Here is a 24,253-nt window from a genome sequence, read left to right on the forward strand (position 1 = left end):
AAACCACATGGCCACAGTCTAATTAATGAAATTCCTGAGATTACACTAAAACCTGCCTCAGCTTTCACTTTTATTCCCTTCACACATAAAAATGCAAATGTGTATCTTTCACACAAGATATTATGGTACTTATTTTTATTGCAAATCATTATTATTATACATTTAACCTTGTTGAGCACCTGACCCACTGATGACCTCACACACTGCAGTAAATAAACCATCACATCTCTACACTTATTTCTTTCTGTCATATATTCACACACAGCAGTAACAAGTATTAGCATTCTCCAGATTCGCTGTTGTCTGCTCCGTATTCTTCCAGTCTCTTTCTCTCCTCTCCTTCTCCCACTCTAGTTGGCTATGTTTTCCTGCATGTTGAATGCTCCAGTTCTTAGAAAACCCAACACGTGTTTCCTTTCTCCCCCCTGCCTGGCGCAATGTATGTATGTGTGTGTGAGACACCATGATAAAGTGCTCCACAGCAAGGCGGTGCAAAGTATATTTGTAATGACAGCAGAATTTGATCCACAGTCATGAACTGTATCACATGGGATTGCAGTTTCATGCGGACCGCATATACACATAAACACACACAGAGGTCTAGAACAAGCAGGCGTGGGGGCAGTTGGATGGGAGTTGGGCTGGTTCTTAGAAACACTGAGTAACAAGAAAAAGCCATGAGACCCAGTTCGGGGAGACTTTATGTCGAAACTTTTTTGTTTGTTTTTCTAAAATGAGAACTCTGAGTACAGACTCAACTCAGGGCGCCATATATAAATGTAACTTTATCAGATTATGGATTATAGTTAGGAACATCTGACAGAGGACTATAGATATGGGAGTTATCAGTTTTCTCATCAAGTCAAGTCAAGAAAGTGAATAAGAGCATTTCGCCAAAATGATGAAATAGAAAAAATACAACATTACAAGCATTCATTTACAATTTAAAATCTGCTGCTTTATATTGTTGGAATAAAGGATTATATTACCCTCCTCGTAGGATATGATTTTGCTTAAGGTTGCAGTTGTTGAACTGTATACATCTATAAAGTATATACACCAGTCGAGCATAACATTATGACCACTGACAGGTAAAGCAAATAACACTGATTATCTCATCATCATCATTAATGCTGGTTCTGATAGAAATGTGTCAGATTACACAGTGCAACACAGTTTGTGATGTATGGTGCCTTGTATATCTTTTCTGAATGTTTTTTGAATAGTTTTGCATTTGGCTAGGGCCAGTGTAACTATTGCTAGCATGAGGTGATACCTGGACCCTACAGAGTTTGCATAGGTAGTCCCACTCCTCTAGGATGGTGCACCAATATGTGCCATTGCCAGAAGGTTTGCTGTGCCTCCAAACATAGTCAAGAGAATGGAGGAAAATCCAGGAGGCAGGCAGTAAGGTCAGTTGTGTAGGGCTGTAGAAGATACCCATCAACAGGACCAGTATTTGCACCTTTGTGCAAGGAGGAACAAGATGAACACCACCAGAGCTACAAAATGACCACTGGTGTGAATGTCTCTGACCAAACAATCAGAAACAGACTTAATGTGAGTGGCCTGAGGGCCCAACTTTCTCCAGTGGGCCCTGTGCTCACTGCCAGGACCATGAGGCCTGACTGGCGTTTGCCATAGAATACTAGAAATGGCAGGTCCACCACTGGCACCTTGTGCTTTTCACAGATAAGAGCAGGTTCGTCCTGAACACATATGACAAACGTCTGGAGGGTCTGGAGAAGATGTAGAGAATATCATGCTGCATGCAAAATCCCTCAGCATGACCAGGATGGCATACCCATGGAGAGACACACAGATCTCTACAGGCTAGGCAACAGCACCCTGACAAGCGTTAGGTATTAGGATGAAATCCTTGGACCCATTGTCAGACTGTACAGTGGTAAAGTGGCTCCTCTTTTCCTCCTGGTGCACGACAATGTCCCACCTCATGTGCGGTGAGTATGTAGGCAGTTCCTGGAGGATGAAGGAACTGATGCCATTGGTTGGCCGCCATGCTCGCCCAGCCTAAATCCAATAAAACACCTCTGGGACCTGTTTCAGTCCATCTTACACTGCTAGATTGCACCTCAGACTTACTAGGAGCTCAGTGATACCCTGGTCCAGCCATTGTCTCGTTAGAAGCCCCAACGCTGTCAGGCATGCGGAGCCCATACAACCTGAGGACTATTTTAAATAGATGCTAAGAAATTTGGGCAAAATCGATTAGCCTACTGCTGCATCAATTTTTCACTTTGATTTTTAAATTCAGTCGATGTGTTTTCAAAGTGTTCCTTCATTTTTATTTTTATAGCAATGTATTAGATAGATAAACTACCAACTGCAGTTACAGGTTTAGTTTCTCCGGACAGATGGGTAGACTTTTGACCACTGAGACACAGTCAGTACATTGCACAATGCTGATGCCTTCAAGCTCTCTGAATGTCAGTGCTATTCTTGTCTCCTTGGCTGCTCATACCAGGCTTGCATGTCTTCAGAATTAGAACAAGGTTCTTTTCCTTTTCTCTTGGGTAGATTTCAGTAGAAATGAATACAGTGTGATTTAATGATGCCATATCTAAGTAATTTGAGTTTTCCAATGATGTTACAGTCAATACTCTGCTATGTACTGTATTATATGTAGAATGTGACGTTTCAATCAACTAAAACATGAAAGACATTAATATGTCATCACTGCTGAAGAACTTAATTCTTATTTAACCCCAATGTGTCCTCAGAAAATGTCTCAGATAATCCTCCCTGTTTCCAAAGAAGGATGCTGTATCACATGTAATATTTAATTAATGTAATTTTAATAAAACGTAATGATTTTCAAACTTTTTAACCTATATTTTACTCTAAGGATATTTAGTCAGTTATTAAAATAAAGTTGTTAAAAACTGTAAGCTATGTATGCATTGCTTTTAGACAATCCTTTTCTCACTGAACCAAGAAGTGAATTTACACTAACATATAGCATTTACATATTTTATATATTCATTTATCTATATATAGATATAGTAATTGATATAGTACGCTATCTATATATAATTATTAGAGGTATTATTTAATTACATTAGTATATAATATTGAAATGTATAATTCGGTTGTGCATTTGTGAAATATTTTCAACGAGCTTTGAGGTCAAATTGTCCCTTTTCAACATAATTAATTACCTTTATAGGGGCTTATGATAAGATTTTAAATTACTTTATTAATAAAGTTGTTGCATGTAATTTCTTTTTTTTAAAGAAGTATTAAAGTATAATGCAGGAATTAGAAAGTGTGAACAGTAAACACAAGCAGAGACAAAACAATAATATAGTCATAACTGATTTTTTAAGGGAACTGTTCAGCAAACATTGTGTGGCGTCATCGGTGCTCAGCCAATCGATCAGTCCGAGGTTGCAGCTCTGTGGTGGAGGGAGGAATATTTAATCCACGTGGTGCGTTCCAGAGTAATTTGGAAGTGTAAAGTTCCGAGTTTGCAGTCTTATTTTTCGTCTGGAACGACCCGTCAGCTCTGACTTCCAACCGGAGAAGTCGGAGCAACCCCATTAATATCGAGTTAACAATCCGAGATGTCATAAATTAAACTGTAAAACTTGTAATCTGCACTGTCGTGCTCGCTAAATAAGCCATAGGCGGAGAACTGAGCAGCTTCTGTGCACAAGTGTGTGTTAAAAACAGTAAAAGTATTTCCCAGTAGTATTAGTGGTGCACAAAAGACTGTAGTTTGCTAAGAAGTAAAAACAAATCCTGTTTTTTCCTGTTTTCCAGACGTTAATACTGGAGTGACGTCACTCCCGATTCATGCGTCCGATTTCCAAGGTAACCTGAACGCGGCATACGATTTAAAACGCATATCATCCTCGAGCACAGAAGCCACGATCAGATGTCAACAAAGCTGTAAGAGTGTGAATATTACCGATGATGTTTGTGCTGAGCACTGACACTTAACGCCGTAAACCAGTATAGGACCCTTAGTGGAAAAATCGGAAGGAAGAAATATTCTGGAGGGAAGAGCGACGTCCATAAATAATGTAAGCAAAGACTACATTGCTTCTGTAGCATGCTGTGAGAAACATGTCATGGGGTTTAGGTATTTTTGAAGTACAGGTGTTATATATTGCTTGGGCTGTTTGAATGAAGACAGAGCCCTGATGCAGACTGCAGAGCCTCACCCCGTGTGCAGATGTTTACATGTCGCCACAGAGCCACACTACGACGTAATTATCAATCCCGTACTGATGCAGCTTCTCTTCACATCCTGCATAAGAGAAATATCCACAATATTTGTGACAGTATTTGTTTATATATTTGTATATATGTATAATATATGCATCTATGGTTTTATTTCGTGGTGTGCGTTTTCAGACGGTATAGTGATTTAGTAAAGTGCTGTCTAATATATAGAACCCCCCTCCCTTTTTTGTTTTATTTAGCTATCATTTGTCACAGACAATCATCCCGGTGTGTCTGGCTGCTCCAGTCACATTAAATTGATTTAATTGGATAATCCTTCACATTATCATCTGTCTGTAAATCCCTCAATCTCTCTCTTACCTCTCAGCTATCCTGTCCGTGTTTGCACACTGTCTTTCCTGTGGTGAGAGGCCACTGATGTTTTATGTTTATAAATAAGCCTCAGCACACTATGTCACACACTGTGAATGCAACTCAGCGTTGTTGCTCACTTATCCGAAAAAGAACAGCAGTGACTGAGATCAGGTTCTTGTAGCCTAACTGTTTTGTTTCTTGTGCTGCATGTCCATTTAATGACACATAATGACCCCTTGGGTGGACTCGTGATAGGTTATTACGTAATTGAGGCGCAGTGTGATTGGCTCTTTAACAGAAACGTCCTGGAGGACTGGGCATGGCTTTGGCCGTGTGTGTGTGTGTGTGTGTGTGTGTGTGTGTGTGTGTGTGTGTGTGTGTGTGTGTGTGTGTGTGTGTGTGTGTGAGGGAGAGAAAGAGAGAGAGAGAGAGAGAGAGAGAGAGAGAGAGAGAGATTAAAGGAGAGAGAGAGATGTGTTTGCGGGAGATTTCTGTTTACCGTAATGTCAGGTCTGTGGCATGAAAATTGATGGACTCATATTCATGGTGTTGAAATAAATGGACAAGAGGTCCAGGGAGTCAGAGTTGGGTCAAGGGATCAAATAATTATTGCCTATCCCATTTGTAATGCTCGAAATTGCACCATAGAAACTGACATGTTGAAACAAACTACCAAAGGAAAAAGAACATATTTTCTCCCATGAGGTTATATGCAAATTTGTTCATTTGCAAAGTATGTTCGATAGCTATCACTACAGTTTCTATTCCATCCTATTATTTTCTTTCCATGTTAAAAGAAAGAATGTTGAATAAACATTTAGAACACATATTAATCATTTTGATTTCCATGAACAGCATTATGGGTTACTTTGTACGATATACAGATATCACTGAATTTAAGCCGTTTTCTACCACACTCCTCTGCAGAAGCAGAAAAAAGAAGGAAAGGTGCACAGCGTGTAGTCGTTATTCTAATAACAGTGTTGTGGTGTGTTGTGTTATTATTGTTGTGGCCTGGTTAGACCAAGGGTGTGATGATTGACTTATGTGGCTTTGATGAGCAGTGGAATAAAGCTAGGCCATTAGAACAAAAGATCCCCAATCTGTGATGTTCAATAATTGATGTGTGTTAATGAATCATCCTCATCATCAGCGTTCTTGCACAGTTTGCTGAAGCACGAAGCCATCTGCCGACTGGGCATGCTGTAATGTTTGTGTATGTGACACTATCTTAGTCAGTACAAGCAGGTGACAGGTGGTTACAATTTTCTTGAATGTGTTTAAACCCATGTTACACGTGGCCTCACCGCCCTTTCGTAACCTTTTCCCGCTCTCCCTCTTGTTTCTGTATGCCTCTCACCAAAAGGGGATTTATATATTTTTAAACATTCTCTCTAAAAATATCTGGTTACAATTAACATTGACTATTACATAGTGGCTACTATTAATAAGCCATCATAGCTGTAGGGCCATTAGGTTGTACATTGCAAAGACAGTACAACAGAAGAAGGCTTATGAAATATCAACTTGTTTATTCATAAAAAATTAATAAGGCTGTTCAGTTCATAACAGATGGGTTGCTGTTCATTTCTCCATTACTCACAACCATAAATCTTGGAGGACACTGGAGGCATTTCCCTGTCTGTGATGCGCTCACAAGAGCATGTTTGCCGTACTAGAGTAATGCCAGACATCCCTGATGGACTGTATATTTGCACTACAGAAAGGAAAATGCGCTGAGTTTATAATGCTGTCTTTTTTGGTGGGGGGTAAACCCACCCCCTCATTCTGTCTTTTTTGAAAAGCACAATGCTCTCATATACCAACTTTGGTCAAACCCACAAACATACCCCGCACTCAGAAGCACCACAAGAATAGAGAAAAGAATGATGAAGCTGTCTTTGCTTGAGGTATCAGCAACCTGCCAGAAACCACTTGAGATTATGCAGTTAGCTGGCATGAGTGGGCACAAACTGGACTCAGTATATCAATAATGTGTCTTAATGTGTAATTATGTAACAAGATGGCCTTGCATTGTGTTTTGACGTTAAAGACATGAAACGTGACTAAAACAGATGAATAATCTCCTATATTTCTTCTCTCACTCTCTATCTCCCAGTTGCAAACCATGAATTATGTGGGTCAGCTGGCGGGGCAGGTGTTTGTGCAGGTCAAGGAGCTGTACAGAGGGCTCAACCCTGCAACACTGTCTGGGTGTATAGATGTCATTGTGGTCCGGCAGCCAGATGGTTCCTTACAGTGCTCTCCGTTTCACGTCCGCTTTGGCAAGATGGGTGTGCTGCGGTCACGTGAGAAAGTGGTGAGATCATAGAGCGCTCTCTAACCTGCACATGTTTAAAATCTATTTTATGTTTCACGACAGCTAAATGTAAATTTTAATATATGTAAATTTAATCTGCATTCATTTGTGCAGCGCTATAGTATATTTTTTGAAAAAAAGAAACTAAAACAGTGCATTATAACAGTATATTTAAAACAGGACTACAATCAGTAAAACTCATGAGTCAGTATCTTAATGATAACATTAGGTTATAACAGATTATTATTTATTTTTTATAGCCTAAAGGTACTGCATTGGTCTTCTCAACCTTCCAGTCTGGAGGTTGTCAGGGAATGCTAATGAAGTCTAAGGCATTAGTCTTAATCAATTCTTTTTCTGTTCTGTTCTGCAGGTGGACATAGAAATTAATGGAGAGCCAGTGAGCTTACACATGAAGCTGGGAGAAAATGGAGAGGCTTTCTTTGTTAAAGAGACTGAGAACAAAATGGTGAGTAGTGATTGACAGAGTCATTACTCCTGAATCAGTAAACACACACGAGAATAGCACAGAACATTACTCGCAGATATGAAGGTCATAAAGCCTGAACTAATATACAAGAAGTGCTTGATTTATCACTGTGCTCCAACAGAGCTAAATTATTATTTGCCCTCTTAGGTAGTAGCGATTCTCACTGGTTTTACCACTCGCTGATTAATCTGCAACTACACGTTGTTGTAACTTTAATTGCCAAACTTAAATGTCTTCTCGTCCTGCCCTGACAAGCCCAGAGTAAGAAAAAAGATGTACCTTGACTCACTCGCGGCGTCAGTTTTACCACACAGCTTTAAGGAGTGTAAAATATACTTCAAAATTTCTTAATATTATGAGGTTTTCTATGAATTGAGTACCTTTTTTATTTACATGTGCATATAAAATATCCTAGTGTTGTCATACTTGGGGGAAAAAATCCAAGCATAGACCTTATCAACTTGTTTGTAGATAAGTAGCTAAACATTTTAGCAAAACACTAGGCTCAATAACAAGGCACAACAAGTGCTTCTGTCCTCCTGTGGCATCTTCTTGGCAAACACGAGTTTAGCTTCCCAGAAATAAACCATCATGACAAGCAGAAAGCAGAGACAAACACTGGTCAGTCAGACACTAAACACACAGTCGACAGTCTGTCATTGTCTAACTTTGATATGTGGGTGGAGAAAAAGAAATTTGATAGAAATGAATGACTGATTCATATAGTGTCAATTCATAGCAACATTTGCCTAAAGGTGTTTTGTGTTGTTTTGGACCTGTAACTATGTTATACAGGGTGTTTGCCAGGAGCAGGCAACACTTTGTCATTTTCTTCCCATTTCAGCCAGGGAAACAAAGACATTTGTTTTTCAAGTCTAAAAGCTCTTATGAACATTTACGCAGTACAAAAGTGTCATGCGAGGACAGACAGACATTGACTATTGCCAGTGCCAGACACCAGTTTATTTGCTTCCAGGCAAATGGCAACAGATACAATGTTCAACTGATAAATTGGGGCATCTGTAATAGAAACGGCTCACATTATTCAACCATAGACTTTACCCACTGGTTTGCCTCAATCCCCTGAAGCTGAATTTATCTGTCAGATTTTAGCTTTTCATGTATCTGTAATACGCCGTATTACACAGAAGTATTTGCAGCGCACATGCACATACACGTCACAGGAAACGGCATAATCTGGGAACATTCCCTTCTGTTTTGAAACCTGATTCTGTAACGCGATAGGTAACGTCTCATGGGAGGTAGGAGGGAGTATGGGAGTATTTGAGGTTGAGAGGTACTTCAAGGAAGATCTATTGTAGTAAACAACATCTATCAGCAGTCACAATGTTACTCGTGAAGTGGTGAGTAACCAGGAGCTCGCGCTTTCCCCTGGCCAAGAATGAAAAGGAATATGTTGCAATCTGAGAGGTTCTAATTCCTTTTCCGAAGGATTACGTCCATCTAATGCTGCATCCATTACTTACTGTCCATCTTATAGAGAAGCTATTAATAAATCAATACTATAATACCTCTTTCCACAACAGACAAGAAAATAATGGCTTTTAGTTTCAGTCCCACATAGAGTTATTTGCGAATTCGGTTTGACCATGTTTGTCTTATAGTTTTGGTCTCGACTTGAATCCTTTCCCTTAACATAACTCTCTCTCCAGAGAGTGGAAAACCACCGGAGACCTATTTATAGGTCTGCCATTTCACACACTGTATAGTCTGTTACACACAGACTGCCCTCGGAAATTACTGAGACATACTGTACATGTCATGAAAGAGGAGCAGTACAAGGACATAAAACCTCTAGCTGGTAATAGCACATTGGTAGCACAGCACGGTGTGTTTGCCACTCACATGAAGAGGTAAAAGAACAAGCATCATGGGAGCTTGCAGACTGTGTCAGTCTAAGTTGTCACATCTCAAGTCCTAATGTACACTCTGTACACTCTTCATCTGTGTTTCTCAAGGTGCAAAGTTTGCAGGGGTTTGTGCATGATCAAATAAATGCACAAAAATTGAGCCCAAAATTCTCATCTTCATGCTACAACATTAGAAATCTTTCAATACCAGTGCTTTAATAAAAGAAACATCTCCGATGATGTAACTTAATGACTTTGTGCCCTAAAGGGTGACACATAAAGAGAATTATTACTCTCTTTATCTTTATGGCATGTGCATTTAACAACCCTTTAATGCAAATATCACAGATGTAAAACCAAAGTGTTGGAAAGATTTTTACTCAGTAATTGAAGTAATCTTATTTATTACATTGCATTTTGCAGCATATAAACAAATCGCTTTATAGTTGATCTTGTGTGGTTTAAGAACTCTATATTTGTGCACAAATGCTCTTTTTCTAAGGAAATTGTGGGAATAACACTTATTGTTCAGTGAGAAACTGAAATATCAACAGACTGGAGTAAAAAAACAAAAACAATTTAAATACTGGAACTGAAACTGGCTGTAGAGCTGATATTTCCCTCTGAGTATAGAGCTCAGAGTAGATCTGTACTCAGTACTATCCCTTTTCCTCTCCAGTCTAAATGAATTGTGCTGTGTTGGACTGTGCAATGACACGTGAACTGCAAGGCATGTGTGAGTCTGCTCTGTTTGGATCATCCCTTTATCATGCCTCCGCCTCCCCCACTCTCTCTCTCTCTCTCTCTCTCTCTCTCTCTCTCTGTCTCTCTTTATTCTTCTAGCAGCCTCTTGGCAGTGCAACGCTGATGAGCAAATCTCTGTGATTTTGCTAATCTGAGCTCAAATTTTCACCAGATTATTTAGCTGGCTGTTTGGCAGTAGGAATGACCATATCTGTTGTTGCAATATTTCATTTTCTTTTAGAATAGAAAAATCAGCAATCTGCAATATGGACTGCTATGACATTTTGACAGAGAACAAACATATTTGGCCTGGTCATTACCTGCTATACTCAAGGCTTTTTCATCACCCCCAGCTGTAGAGAGGGTGATGGGACCTTAAAATGCTCCACTTTATTCTTGCATCTTGTCCTACATGATTGGATTCTCAATCTATTTTATATTACAACTGTTCTGAGGGCAATTTTTACTTGCTGTTGTGTAATAATTCTTAAAAACTCCAGATATAAATGTCAAAGCTAATGGCTTAAACCAAAGAAGACAATTGCATCATTAAATGTATGAACAAAGAGTTCTCAATAACGCAATAATAATAATTAAAAAAAACAAAAGTAGAAGCACTTTTCATGTCAGTATCAGCAGCTATTATAGATGCTGCGGTCTACACAAGAGATGGTACAGCAGAAAAGACTTGCGTCAAGTATTGCTAATTTCAGACCTTATCTCACTTTCCCTGGAAACAGGAAGTGGTTCCATCCTACCTGGCAACATCACCAATCATGTCAACAGGGCAGGAGTTAATGAAGTCACATCTGGCCAGGGGCAACTCTCGTCACCATGGTAGGCGCCGTTGGAAACAGCGATGTTAGAATTTGTGACAATTTGCATTTTCTTAAACAGTTTTTTATGATACTCTTTCCCATCATATAGACTCCATCCCATGCGGCCCGCTTCCTGTTCAGAATCTGGGACTGCAGCAAAGTGAAGGAGGGTTAACCAAGAAGAGGAGAAAGAGAAAGAAGAAGGCACGGCCAGAGGGAGGTGGAGGAGGCGCAGGACTGAGGAGAGAGGAAAGTGGAGAAGAGTTCTCAGATGATGAGGACATGTTCACTATTGACCTGAGCTCAGATGAGGAAATGGAGGGGGACAGCAGCAGGTGTGTGTGTGCAAGAGAAAGTCTGAATATGTTTGCGTGTATGAAACAGAGAGGGAGAAAGAAAGAGAGGTTATTATACCTGCCAGCCTGGTATTTAACAGGGGAAAAAAACATTTGTTGGTTGTCACAGTGTTGTTTGCGAAGCCGATGAACCACTGCCAATAATTCCTTAACTGTGTTAAGTGGAAAACCTGTGTGTGTTTGTGTGTGTGTGCTTACATTTTTCATGCATGGGTATGTGTTTAAGTGGCTGTTTGAACTGTCTAAAAGCTGGGTGTGTATTTATATCATTTAAATCACAGATTACATATATATATATATATATTCATATCTGGGCCTATGTCCTCATTTTAGCTTTCACAGCGTTTTAGTAGATAAAGGTGAATGGCTTGGATGTGAATTGAACTGCGATTTGGGGAAGACCTCGAAGGGGCCTGGTGGCGGCTCCCGGGCCAAGCAGATCCCCATGTACTAAATAGAAGTGAAGAAGTTAAAGAATTGAAGAGGGGATGGAGGGTGGGGCACGTAAACAAGAAGGAACTGCTTGTAGAACTGGGGGAACATATATACAGTGGGGCAAAAAAGTATTTAGTCAGCCACCGATTGTGCAAGTTCCCCCACTTAAAATGATGACAGAGGTCAGTAATTTGCACCAGAGGTACACTTCAACTGTGAGAGACAGAATGTGAAAAAAAAATCCATGAATCCACATGGTAGGATTTGTAAAGAATTTATTCGTAAATCAGGGTGGAAAATAAGTATTTGGTCAATAACAAAAATACAACTCAATACTTTGTAACATAACCTTTGTTGGCAATAACAGAGGTCAAACGTTTACTATAGGTCTTTACCAGGTTTGCACACACAGTAGCTGGTATTTTGGCCCATTCCTCCATGCAGATCTTCTCGAGAGCAGTGATGTTTTGGGGCTGTCGCCGAGCAACACGGACTTTCAACTCCCGCCACAGATTTTCTATGAGGTTGAGGTCTGGAGACTGGCTAGGCCACTCCAGGACTTTCAAATGCTTCTTACGGAGCCACTCCTTTGTTGCCCGGGCGGTGTGTTTTGGATCATTGTCATGTTGGAAGACCCGCCTCGTTTCATCTTCAAAGTTCTCACTGATGGAAGGAGGTTTTGGCTCAAAATCTCACGATACATGGCCCCATTCATTCTGTCCTTAACACGGATCAGTCGTCCTGTCCCCTTGGCAGAAAAACAGCCCCATAGCATGATGTTTCCACCCCCATGCTTCACAGTAGGTATGGTGTTCTTGGGATGCAACTCAGTATTCTTCTTCCTCCAAACACGACGAGTTGAGTTTATACCAAAAAGTTCTACTTTGGTTTCATCTGACCACATGACATTCTCCCAATCCTCTGCTGTATCATCCATGTGCTCTCTGGCAAACTTCAGACGGGCCTGGACATGCACTGGCTTCAGCAGCGGAACACGTCTGGCACTGCGGGATTTGATTCCCTGCCGTTGTAGTGTGTTACTGATGGTGACCTTTGTTACTTTGGTCCCAGCTCTCTGCAGGTCATTCACCAGGTCCCCCCGTGTGGTTCTGGGATCTTTGCTCACCGTTCTCATGATCATTTTGACCCCACGGGATGAGATCTTGCGTGGAGCCCCAGATCGAGGGAGATTATCAGTGGTCTTGTATGTCTTCCATTTTCTGATGATTGCTCCCACAGTTGATTTTTTCACACCAAGCTGCTTGCCTATTGTAGATTCACTCTTCCCAGTCTGGTGCAGGTCTACAATACTTTTCCTGGTGTCCTTCGAAAGCTCTTTGGTCTTGGCCATGGCGGAGTTTGGAGTCTGACTGTTTGAGGCTGTGGACAGGTGTCTTTTATACAGATGATGAGTTCAAACAGGTGCCATTCATACAGGTAACGAGTGGGGGACAGAAAAGCTTCTTACAGAAGACGTTACAGGTCTGTGAGAGCCAGAGACTTTCCTTGTTTGAGGTGACCAAATACTTATTTTCCACCCTGATTTACGAATAAATTCTTTACAAATCCTACCATGTGAATTCATGGATTTTTTTTTTCACATTCTGTCTCTCACAGTTGAAGTGTACCTCTGGTGCAAATTACTGACCTCTGTCATCATTTTAAGTGGGGGAACTTGCACAATCGGTGGCTGACTAAATACTTTTTTGCCCCACTGTAGATAAGAATCGGAAGGAGCATGTTTGGAGGTGTGGTCCCGCTCCTGAAATTCCAATACTTTATCTCCAATTAAAATATGTGTTGAAAAAGTACTTAATGAGAGAAGAATATAACACTGAAAACTTTAGAACACGTGCTTCATGAGGACTGCTGTGTCGGTGTAGTTTGATCAGATTTGAATGGCAATAACAAACAGCCCACCTGCTTTCAACAGATTCATATTCAAACATTGCTAGATTTTAATTTGTCTAAGCAAGTCCTGCACAGCTCAAAACAGTGAGAAGGCATCAGAAAAATCAATGTGGTGTGTTTATGTTGAAAACCAGGATCAATTTTCTCTCTAACCGGTGTTAAATGGAATTAAGGTTAGTTTCTGTTTAATAAATAAATAATTTTCTTAAGTGTTTAAAGAGAAGCAGTTTTATGTGTGTGTGCAGGTTTGTGCATGTTTGTGTTCATGTGTGAAGCCCTCTTGGAAACCAGCTCTGCTTGTTGGACTTGCTCCAAGGATTTGTCCGTTTCCCACAGCGCGCACTGTCTCTTTGAAAGAATGGCTCACGGGGTCATCCTTACTGGAGGCATTCCAAGCCTTTTTTAGGAAGTTTGCCACATGATCCTGAAACCCTTAAAGACAAGCAAAAAAAGTGTGTGTGCTTCAAGTCATTCTCTAAATTGTACTTAATGAGTGTATTTCCTTGGCTGGTTTATGATATGCGGTCACAGTCAAACAGCCCACGACATTTCAATTTTCAACAAATAAAAAGACCATACCATAGTTTCTTGGATGTGATACGACTTGCATCGACGCACTGTTTACATAGTAAATACCAGTGTCTGCACTAATGATGAAATAAAATGGTTGTGCACATGACTGACATCTCACTGGATGTGTGTATTTGTGATCAGACCTGTGTATGGTGATCAGGGATTGACTGCCAATGCCCACATTCTCCCCAGCACTGACTGGACTCATTCACAGAGGTATTTGGATGTAAGTGTGTGTCTGTCACACTGACAGACACACACTTGAACTCTTTAATAAACTCTTCTCATGAAATAGCATATTGCACATTTTAATATGTTTTTTTGTCCTCATGATAATTAGATGGAATCACAATTCACTGTCTTTCATTCTCTCTTTTCTTCCCTTCTCTTTTTTTGTGTTCTTTTTGTCTTTTATTCTTTCTGTAGTAAATTGATTAAGAAGACTCTGTCCATTCCTCAGCCCTGTGGTCTATCCATCTCCTGTCCTCAGCAGTCCTCTCACTTCTCTTCTCCTACTAGGTATCACCTTAGATTCCACCCTCTCTGAACACTAAATATGAAATAATGCACTAATTTTAGTGCATTATTTATGCAATAAAAATTTGCACAAAGAATGATACATTTTGTAACTTTGTAACTTTGAAACTGTGAAGTACCAGACAATCCAAAACAAATGTTTGACTTTAACTTTTCCAGTAGCCCAGACGATTCGCAGTCATCAACACCAAAGAGTGACTCAGAGCTAACAAATCCATCTAAGGACAACCCTGAGATGCTATGGACCTGGGGGGAGTTACCACAGGCTGCCCAGGTACATAACCACACATGGCATCACATGAATTGAGTCTGTTGGCTTTGCCTTTTGGGGATGGCAGCATTAAATCAACTGCATGGTCATAAAATACAATATATACATATAACTGCATGTTGTAGCTGTTTACTGTGTTAAGGTGTGAAGGTAAAATAAAGTGTGCAAACAATGAAAACTGTCCACCGCACCCATTATTAGCACTTCTCGTGCTGCTTTTTTTGTTTTTTCATGCTTCTCGCCTTTGGGTTGTGCTCCACAGTTGCTCCCTTTACTACTCACGCTGATCCACTTTGTGTATCAGTCGACACACAGCTTCATCAACATTAGGCTGCACACTGTTAGTTTCTTGGAGGACTACACTAAAGTATGTCTGCATAGGTTGCACACCCAAAGTCAAACAAATGGACACAAATGTGCTGATTCTGAACTGATTCCACCTGCTGATCAGAACCAACAAAGCCATATCTATTTTATAAGTAATGTTAAGACTTCAGCCTGTATGAGTGGAGAAAATGAAACATGACTAAGGGGTGGGGTTAATAAAATGTATGTAAGAAAGCAAATATTGTCTGAACTGACTGTCTGTTTTTCTTTTACAGCCATCTTTCCTGACCGCCCACCAGAAGCAGGATTCTGCCGCTGTTGTCTCCATACCGGTGTCTTCTAGCACTCACTTCCGAGCCATCAGTGACATGGGAACTCTGTGCAGTCCAGTGCCACCACTGGACAAAGACACAGAGGAAAACAGAAATGGACACATTGTCAGAGAACAAGGTAGAATAAAACTTTGCACTGAATGTACAAATATCTAAAAGCAGGATAAATTTGCACAGCGTCACATTAAAATGCTTTGAGAAATGCTGTGTTTTTTCCTTTAGAGAGAGAAGTGAAAAGTGTTGGGCCGTCATGTGTACAGATGGAGAGTTTGACAACATGCTCAGTGTCTCAAAGAATTCTTCCTGATCATTTGGAAGATAGCAGGAATAGTCCCATCAAAAGGACCGATTCACCGTCCAAGAGGAAAGGTACTGTTTGAGTTTTCTGCTCGTAAACAATGGATATCTTGATCTCAGTGTGTCTAAATTTCTGTTTCCTCTTTTATGCACTGATAAATGTCTCTTCTAGAAAAGAGAAGTCAACACCTGGGTGCTGATGGTATTTACCTGGATGACATTACAGAACTGGAGCCTGAAGTAGCTGCTCTTTACTTTCCTAAAACGTACGTACAGCATGTGTTGTAGCACCCTCTGGTGGCCATATTAGGGATCACAGTATTTCTTTCCACTGACACACAGAGCACAGAATACTTTATGGATGATTTTTGTATAACATTAGGTTTTTTTTTTCAATAACTAAGCACTTGCTTCACTGTAAGTGCTTATAATAGCAGATTATTTGAACTTGATAGCATGAAGAAGATTAATGAGGTAGCTAGGTTACGAGAAAGAAGGAGACCTTCTTTCAGTTGTATTTTTGTCACCACATGGTAACAGCCATTGAACTTCTTTATAACTAAGAGAAGACAGATATTCCTCCTCTCAAGGTCTTCGAAAACTCCAATTTCCAAAACTGAATTTAGCCTTGAAGAACTTGAAGTGTACTAAATACATTTTAGACCATTGTTTACATAGTATATGGCATGATAGTATGAAGAATTACTGTGTGATCCATGTGTGTGTATTTTTCCCTCCACAGTGACGGAGGCAGCAGCTCGATGAAGGGGGACACTGAGATGATGGTGGGTGTGCGGAGCGCTAACCAATCCCCACAGTCAGTCGGCAGCAGCGGGGTGGACAGTGGCGTGGACAGTTTGGTGGATCAAGTGTGTGATCTACCTCATGTTGCTATCTCTTTGTGTGGAGGACTCACTGATAACAGGGAGATTACAAAAGGTGGGACAGGGAATGATGATGTTGGATAATAATAGTGAAATAATGTGCATGAAATATTTGCAGTTGTCGAGATAAAGCTTATATGAAAGAAATTAAAAACAACATATTATATTTTTTAATTTGAAAACTTTAACAATATTCATAAATAATGTTGCAGGTCTGTTCGCGTTTTACATATTTTAAACAGAAATGAATTGATTTTTAAGATTTCACACAGTTAGATAAAAATAAGTTATTATATGAAAAAACTATCTTATCAATCAGATCTTTTTTTCTCATTTGTTCTTGCCTCTGTCTGTTCCTGCTACAGAGCAATTCATGGAGAAGGCTGTTTCCTACCAACAGTTCTCTGAAAACCCTTCTATTATTGATGACCCTAACCTTGTGGTCAAGATAGGAAGCAAGTATGTACTTCTACTGCTCTTTATTTGAACTGAGCGTCTGACATATACAAGCTTTTTTTTTTTTTTTTTGCAAATATGTAAGCTATCCTTTGCCAGTAGATGTCTTTAAGAATGAACGGGTGCATAATAGCTTCCTCTGTCACCTGTTGTAGGTACTACAACTGGAACACAGCTGCTCCTGTCATGCTGGCCATGCAGGTCTACCAGAAACCACTGCCACAGGTAAGACCACCACAGTGATACACAAGTATTTACTCCTGATTCTTTCCATTCGACATGAATGCCACAAATTCTGCCCTCTCAAAAACTGTGAAGACGGACCTTTACGTTTTGTTGTATTTAATCAATAAAATGTGTAAATGAAGAGTTTTGTTTTTTGTCTGAAACAATGTGTAAAGCCACATTTTGCTTTGATGAATATACATTACTTTGGCTACTATCTACTGTTGTATTCAATATTGTTATTTGTTATATGGTGTGTTTGTTGTGTTGCAATGTTATGGACCACCTTTACTCCAGAGCATTTCTCGCATTTTACAATTTATCCTTAATCAGTTTTTTTTCCCCACTCTGGTTCACTATTGTTGTTTGCCAGCCACCTCTCATTAATACAACAAAATAACACCAACTGAAATGTGTTCACACTCATTCCTTGTTTCAATAATCAATATTTCAAAACTAAGTGAAGATTTAAATGTTTTCACTTTATCCCAAGTGAACAAAACTTACATGCTACCGATCAAAATTACTCGACACATGGGAGAGCTTATAGCATATTTGCCAGTCCTATATCACAGTGAACTGTTGTGGTAAATTCATTGACCTAACACTTGATTAATGTCATGTCTTTGTCCCCCTTCTTATTTTTCCCTTTTATTTAAATCCATTCTTTCTTTCACCATCCACCCGATGTTTATATTTACCAAGTGTTGGTGTTTGAGTTATGTGTTTTCTGCTTTTGGCTTCTTCTCATACTGCCTCCCTGGTCTGTTTGGCTCCAGTCCTACCCAGCCTGTATGATGTTTTCTGGCTTTGCTTATGTGTTGGTCGGGGCATGACTTTATCTGCCTGCTTTGTTGCTTTATCATTGTTACCCTTTCCGTCAGCCTCTCTTTTTCCCCATATTTTCACTTGAGTCCAACCATGAACATCATCTTCCTTTTCATTTAATCTAGCATCTGCTATTTTTCTATTTGCATGTCTTATTGTTTTCAATTCTAATTGTTTTACAAGCAAGTTAGCAGGAGTTTAGTGTGGTTTGTCATATTTTACTTTGCCTTTTAGATTTTCTTTTTGTGCTTTCTTGTGCTCTCTCTTTTTTGTCAGCTTTAAGTTACATTTTCGGTCAGTTTTGAGTTGTATATGCATGATTGTCTCCAGGCATCGGTGGAGAACATTATGAAGGACAAGATGCCAAAGAAAGGAGGACGCTGGTGGTTCTCATGGAGAAGCAGGAACAATGACTATAAGTCAGTAAGTGCACAGATAGATATGCAGATGATGAACTTGTTTATCTACGATTCACCGTATCATTTACTGGACATTAGGAAGAACGGGGAAAGGATTAGTCAAATTTCTTCCTTGGGTCATACATGTGACCTTTGACCTTTTTGTTCCTCAGGAATCAGTGACAGAAGCAGCTGGAGACCAAGACGAGACTTCCATAACAATGGCCCCAGTAAACAGGTAACGTTAGATTTAAAACTGTGTATTTTTCTCTCCGCACCTATTGACATATTTTTTCCTACTTGTTTAATCTTATATGAGCATTTTTGTCTTGTATAATTCAGGCTGAAGGATGAATCATCCTCAAGTGATGAAGACCACAAATCATCCAGTCAGATATCAGGAGTCTTTCAGTCAGAGCCCCTTGAGAGTTCTGGTGGCATTTGTTACAAGAAGACTCTTCGGCTCACGTCAGAGCAACTGGTACAGTGTTTGTTTCTACACTTGCTTTTATTGACATCAACAGGAATACAAATTACCTTATTTAAGATATTTTGCTCATGTGGTTCACTACATATAGAAGAATCTGTACAGTAACAAACAATAATACACTGTCTTTAATAAGACCATCTGAAAGTTTAAATTACTTAGCAGTCGAGGCAAAGTGAAAATAGAAATACGTCCAAAACCTCAAGAAAACTTCTCAACCTTCCTCATCTGTGTGTTTACAGGCTAGCCTGCAGCTAAGGGAGGGTCCTAATGAAGTGGTGTTCAGTGTGACCACTCAGTATCAAGGCACGTGCCGATGTCATGGCACAATCTATCTTTGGAGCTGGGATGACAAGATAGTCATCTCCGATATAGATGGAACCATTACAAGGTGTGAAATAACACTTAGTGGCCTACATCCTGTTCAGTTCTATCATATTACCAGCAGGAGTCAGACTTTACACAGTTTTTGGGTTCAAAGGGACAGCTTTATTCTGTGACGTTGTCTGTCTTACATTACGCTGTAGATCAGACACTCTGGGCCACATCCTCCCTACGCTGGGTAAAGACTGGACACACCAGGGTATCGCACGGCTCTACCACAGAGTCAGCCTGTGAGTGCTGCTTATTGTCCTCCAGCTAAAATACAGTATGTTGGGGTGAAGCACAATGCTATGTTTCTGTCTCTCATATTTTCTTTTGTTTGTTACAGAAATGGATATAAATTCATGTACTGTTCTGCAAGGGCCATTGGCATGGCTGACATGACAAGAGGTTACCTCCACTGGGTCAATGAAAGGGGAACCATGCTGCCAATGGGCCCAGTGCTGCTCAGCCCAAGCAGTCTTTTTTCTGCCTTGCACAGGTCAGATATAGAGCAAGGGGTAGAAAAATTCTACTCTAGATTATTTTTGGCCATTAACACAAAACCTAAAATATTTAGTTGCAGGTAATAATAGGTAACCTTTATTGTTTTTGCATATTTAAACTACGGCAAAAGTATTTACTCTGGCAAGTTAGTGGTTATTACTTAGATGTACCCTTTGAAAAAAGTTAGCTGAGGCAGATTTACAATGAGGACAAAAAAAAAAAGAATGTTCAACATTATGTTGTGTTTAGGGAGGTGATTGAGAAGAAGCCCGAGAAGTTTAAGATCGAGTGTCTCACAGACATCAAGCACCTTTTCTACCCAAACACTGAACCATTCTACGCTGCTTTTGGCAACAGAGCTACGGTGAGAATACTGCGCTGACATCCGCAGTGTGGATTACTCGCTCGTATTTTGGCCTCAGTGATTTTTAAAGCATGCTGGTTGTTTGTGTTATTTCAGGATGTCTATTCCTATAAGGAGGTGGGCGTTCCACTTAACAGGATTTTCACTGTCAATCCTAAGGGGGAGCTGGTGCAGGAGCATGCCAAAACAAATATTTCCTCGTAAGCTATATGCCTAGTTGCTTTTTGATTTTCATCAGTCTCGTGTGCATGGCCATGTTTTGATGTCTGCATTCTGCCTTCTAACAGGAAAAATGACAAAAGTCTTGTGTTTCTTTCTCAGCTATGGCCGTTTGTGTGATATGGTGGATCATGTCTTTCCGGTCTTTATGCAAGGTGAGGAAGCAGACTTCCCTCACTCTGATGATTTTGACCAATGCAATTACTGGAACAAAGTACTTCCTGAAGGCACTATTGAGGGAGAGGAAGACCCACAGCCAGCCAAGATGAGCTGAAGAAACTGCTGAATCGAGCATGAAGCAGCTTTAGCATAAATGTGAAGATGAATGAAGCCATCAAGCTTTTCCTAATATGGTAAATCAAGATGGCTCCTTAACTCACAGGTGATACTTAAAAAAATAACTGAGTACCAATTCAAAGGAAATGAATGTTTTTTTCTACAGTAAACACAAAGAAACAAGCTGTGCTAACATTTAGGAGTGATAACGAAAGTAGTCAGGGAGACGGAGATAAAAGCAGAGGACTAAAAATGGCAACCTTAGGATCAATTGCTAATGAGACTGCTGAGTGAAAAACAAAGCAAGAAAAGAGATTTGAAAAAACAAACAAACAAAAAAAGCAAAACCAAAATAATTCTGTGATGAAATTCAGCAGCTGGTTGGGAATTAAACTAACTCACATTTGCAAGTGTTCTGACTCTAATGCATACACATAGTAAACCTTGCAAACAGCATGAGTATAATATTTCTTTAGATTTTTTGTTATGCTACAAAATGTTTCTCAAAACATGTTTGTTGGTTCTCTAAAGGCACCAAGACAGAACTAACTGATTCCTTCGACTGGTTACCATTCTTGCCTTTAACCTACACCCATCATGTATATTCCAAAGGATAACAATTAGTAAATCAACTATTTCAACTATTGCCTAAATAGCAGACAATAAAACATAAATTGCCAATTTAGTTCAGCTTTTGAAATGCTAGATGGGCCCTTTGCTGCGGTTTCTGTTCTGCTCGTAGCATGCAGTATTAGTTGTACTTAAACTACAACTTTAAATAAGATTCTACCTAGCTATGTGGCTAAAGGTTGTCTTCTGACCTCAAGTACAGTGGACATTTTGCACCAGAAAATGCAGACTATATATGGTAAAACCATCCAGAGCATGCAAAAATAGCACAAATAGGGTATGCAAAAATCTCCTGTGCCAAACTCCTTTGCAAAGTAAAGCTAAGCGTGTGGTCTTTTGACCGTGCTACTGTGAAACATGTGGCCATGGCACATATTATAGTCTTCAGTGACTATATTCAAGACAAGTGCAAGACAATGCAATGAAATTCTGTCTGTTTCTATCTATTGTTTTTAAATGTACAAAAAAGGACATTCTGTGATATCGTACAATGTAATATACAAATCTCTCTACTCATTCGAATAACTAATGCCCATCAATGCAATTGCTTCATAAGCTAATTTAACACTAAGTATATTTTCAGTTTTGTAATGCAATATGATATATTGCACAAGTTAGTGTACTTCATGTAAAGCACTTATCTGTCCTGCAGAGGGAAAGTAAAGGAAGAGTATTCAGATTCTGTAAAGTTTTTGTATGAAACATGCCTATTTTTTGTAGTTTGTACATACGGGGTTTTTTTGTCTGTTATCAGACGTTTGTATTTTCATCACTTATCTAATAACATCCACTAAACAACTTTTATGCCTAATGTAAACCTCTCTTTTAATTTATATTACTTAAAATGGGAAAACCACTGCGTATGGTGTTAACATAATTTTTGTGACCGTACTATGATACAAGTTCTTGTGAATCAGTATATTGTCTAAAATACCTTGATGCTGGTGCTCATTCAAATATTCACACCCATTTTAAGGCCTCAAGGCAAATCTCTTTTTAAGTCAACTAAGAGGTGCCATTTTCATCACGCAACCACTGAAGCAATAAATCAACACCCAGTTGTTTTAGTGCTGCCTGTGGTTTGAGGCGTTAATGGCAACCAAGATAAAACCTCAACTGTTTACAAAAAGAGATATGTTTCCACTGCCTAACTGGTTTTAAATCGCATAAAGATTTATTCCCAGAGTACTTCATTAGATTTTTAGTTTGAAATTAACAAGTATATTTTTAGTACACAAGTATTTGTTCATGTGTCTTGTACTGAAATACCAGAATGCCAGAAACAAATCTGACTGATTGTGATTCACCTGGTTATACTGTCACTGTTTGTACATATAACAGATACTCTGTGTATTGTGATTAACTTAAAAGAAAGTCAGGAATTTATTTTTCATTTAATGAAAAACTGTCTTTGGGAAGTCCAGTGTAATTTGTGCCAGAGGAAAAAGATGCTCAGAACGCATGCTCTTAAGTAATGACTGTTGTGTTGTCGCCTGATCTTTTGAGGAGGCATGTTGCTCTGAAAAAGAAGAAAAAAAGGAGATGAGATCATTGTGTCAAAATTCAAATTTTGCTTTCAGCATTTTTAAAGAAAATCCCATTTGGTGATTGCTAATTTCTTTCTGTGAAAGATTCATTCAAACTGTTGACTAGTTTTCACTCTGACTCTGTGTTGATTTAGATGATTACTTTGCTGCTTCCCATGTAAATGTTATGTTTTTGGCTCTAAGCAACAGGCCACCAGTATCCAGTGCAAACCATTGTTAACATTGTAATTCAATCTGTACAATGGACACATCTTTAATAAACTTAAAGTTAATATTGATTTTGTGTTACACTTTTTTGACTCTGCATGCAGTGCTTGATTGTTTTCTTGCGTAAGTTCCTAATTCTTCCTTTAACCTCAGAAATTTGCCTATAGGCTCCTCATAATGCTTTCTTTAAATTTGTACTTTTTCTTTTATTGAACTGTTTTTGGTTCTATATTATAATATACTAATTTTGAGAGGCAGAGCTCATGAGTGTGCTGCAGTAAAATAAAAGTTATTCTACCACAGACGGGAAGTGTTTAATCTTTGTAGTTTTGTTATTAAACCGCATCTGTTTTATATTTTAAAATTCAATCCAGCCAATCGTTTCTTCCTTACCAGTTTATCACTTTAAAACTTTGTCTTTCCCAAACTTCTGCTGTTCAATTTGATTTTTTTTTTCCATCTAGCACGACACCAAACAGCATATAGCTAAACAGGAAATCAGCTCTTTCTGTGTTTTCTGCTCTCAGGATATTTTGCCACAGTCCACTTCTTCATTTTAGCCCTGCCCCATTTTAGCCCCCACACAAAAACAGTTCATCCCTCCCCTCTGCTGCTTTGGCTGGACTGATGAAAAGTTTCACTCGATTTTAAGGAGTCGATCATTTCGATTCAGCACATTCCACAGAGTGAAAGTGTTTATATGTATGTCTGTTCTCATGCATGTGCACCTATTTACACATTTGAATATTAATGTACTTAAAATGGAAAAAAATAACAATGATCATAATGTCCACCTGATTGTTCAGTACATAAAACTGACTAGTAAGTAAACACTGTAATGAATAGTTCACAGTAATTCACAGTAAAAAGTAAAACCCTTCAGCTACACAGAAATGAGTAAACACTTTGGAGGAATGGGGAGAAAAAGAGAAAAACACTCCCAAAAATCTCAGAGTTCAAAATGATGTGATCGTCCAGAGATTACCCATAAGCTGCTCCAGATATGAACCTGATATG

The 24,253-nt window shown here is 39.3% G+C and overlaps 1 protein-coding gene across 2 annotated transcripts; it reads left to right on the forward strand.

Moving 5' to 3' along the window:
- The first annotated feature begins 3,869 nt into the window (after window positions 1-3,869).
- lpin1a (lipin 1a) lies at window positions 3,870-23,268 on the forward strand. 2 transcript variants are annotated; one of them, XM_080885456.1, is made up of 23 exons: window positions 3,870-4,046; window positions 6,683-6,883; window positions 7,257-7,352; window positions 10,729-10,825; window positions 10,916-11,141; window positions 14,223-14,297; window positions 14,508-14,600; window positions 14,778-14,892; window positions 15,492-15,666; window positions 15,771-15,917; window positions 16,018-16,111; window positions 16,588-16,784; window positions 17,095-17,188; window positions 17,341-17,410; window positions 18,569-18,661; window positions 18,810-18,874; window positions 18,979-19,117; window positions 19,366-19,514; window positions 19,651-19,737; window positions 19,836-19,988; window positions 20,243-20,357; window positions 20,454-20,557; window positions 20,679-23,268. In XM_080885456.1, the coding sequence occupies exons 2-23, from the start codon at window positions 6,692-6,694 to the stop codon at window positions 20,848-20,850; spliced, it is 2,748 nt and encodes a 915-aa protein (XP_080741582.1). In that variant the 5' UTR covers window positions 3,870-4,046; window positions 6,683-6,691; the 3' UTR covers window positions 20,851-23,268. The 2 variants fall into 2 exon arrangements, with proteins under 2 accessions (XP_080741582.1, XP_080741583.1); XM_080885457.1 differs by lacking the exon at window positions 14,508-14,600.
- Window positions 23,269-24,253: the final 985 nt, after the last annotated feature.

This window comes from Rhamphochromis sp. 'chilingali', assembly GCF_963969265.1.
Source record: "Rhamphochromis sp. 'chilingali' genome assembly, chromosome: 6".
Taxonomy (NCBI): Eukaryota; Metazoa; Chordata; class Actinopteri; order Cichliformes; family Cichlidae; genus Rhamphochromis; species Rhamphochromis sp. 'chilingali'.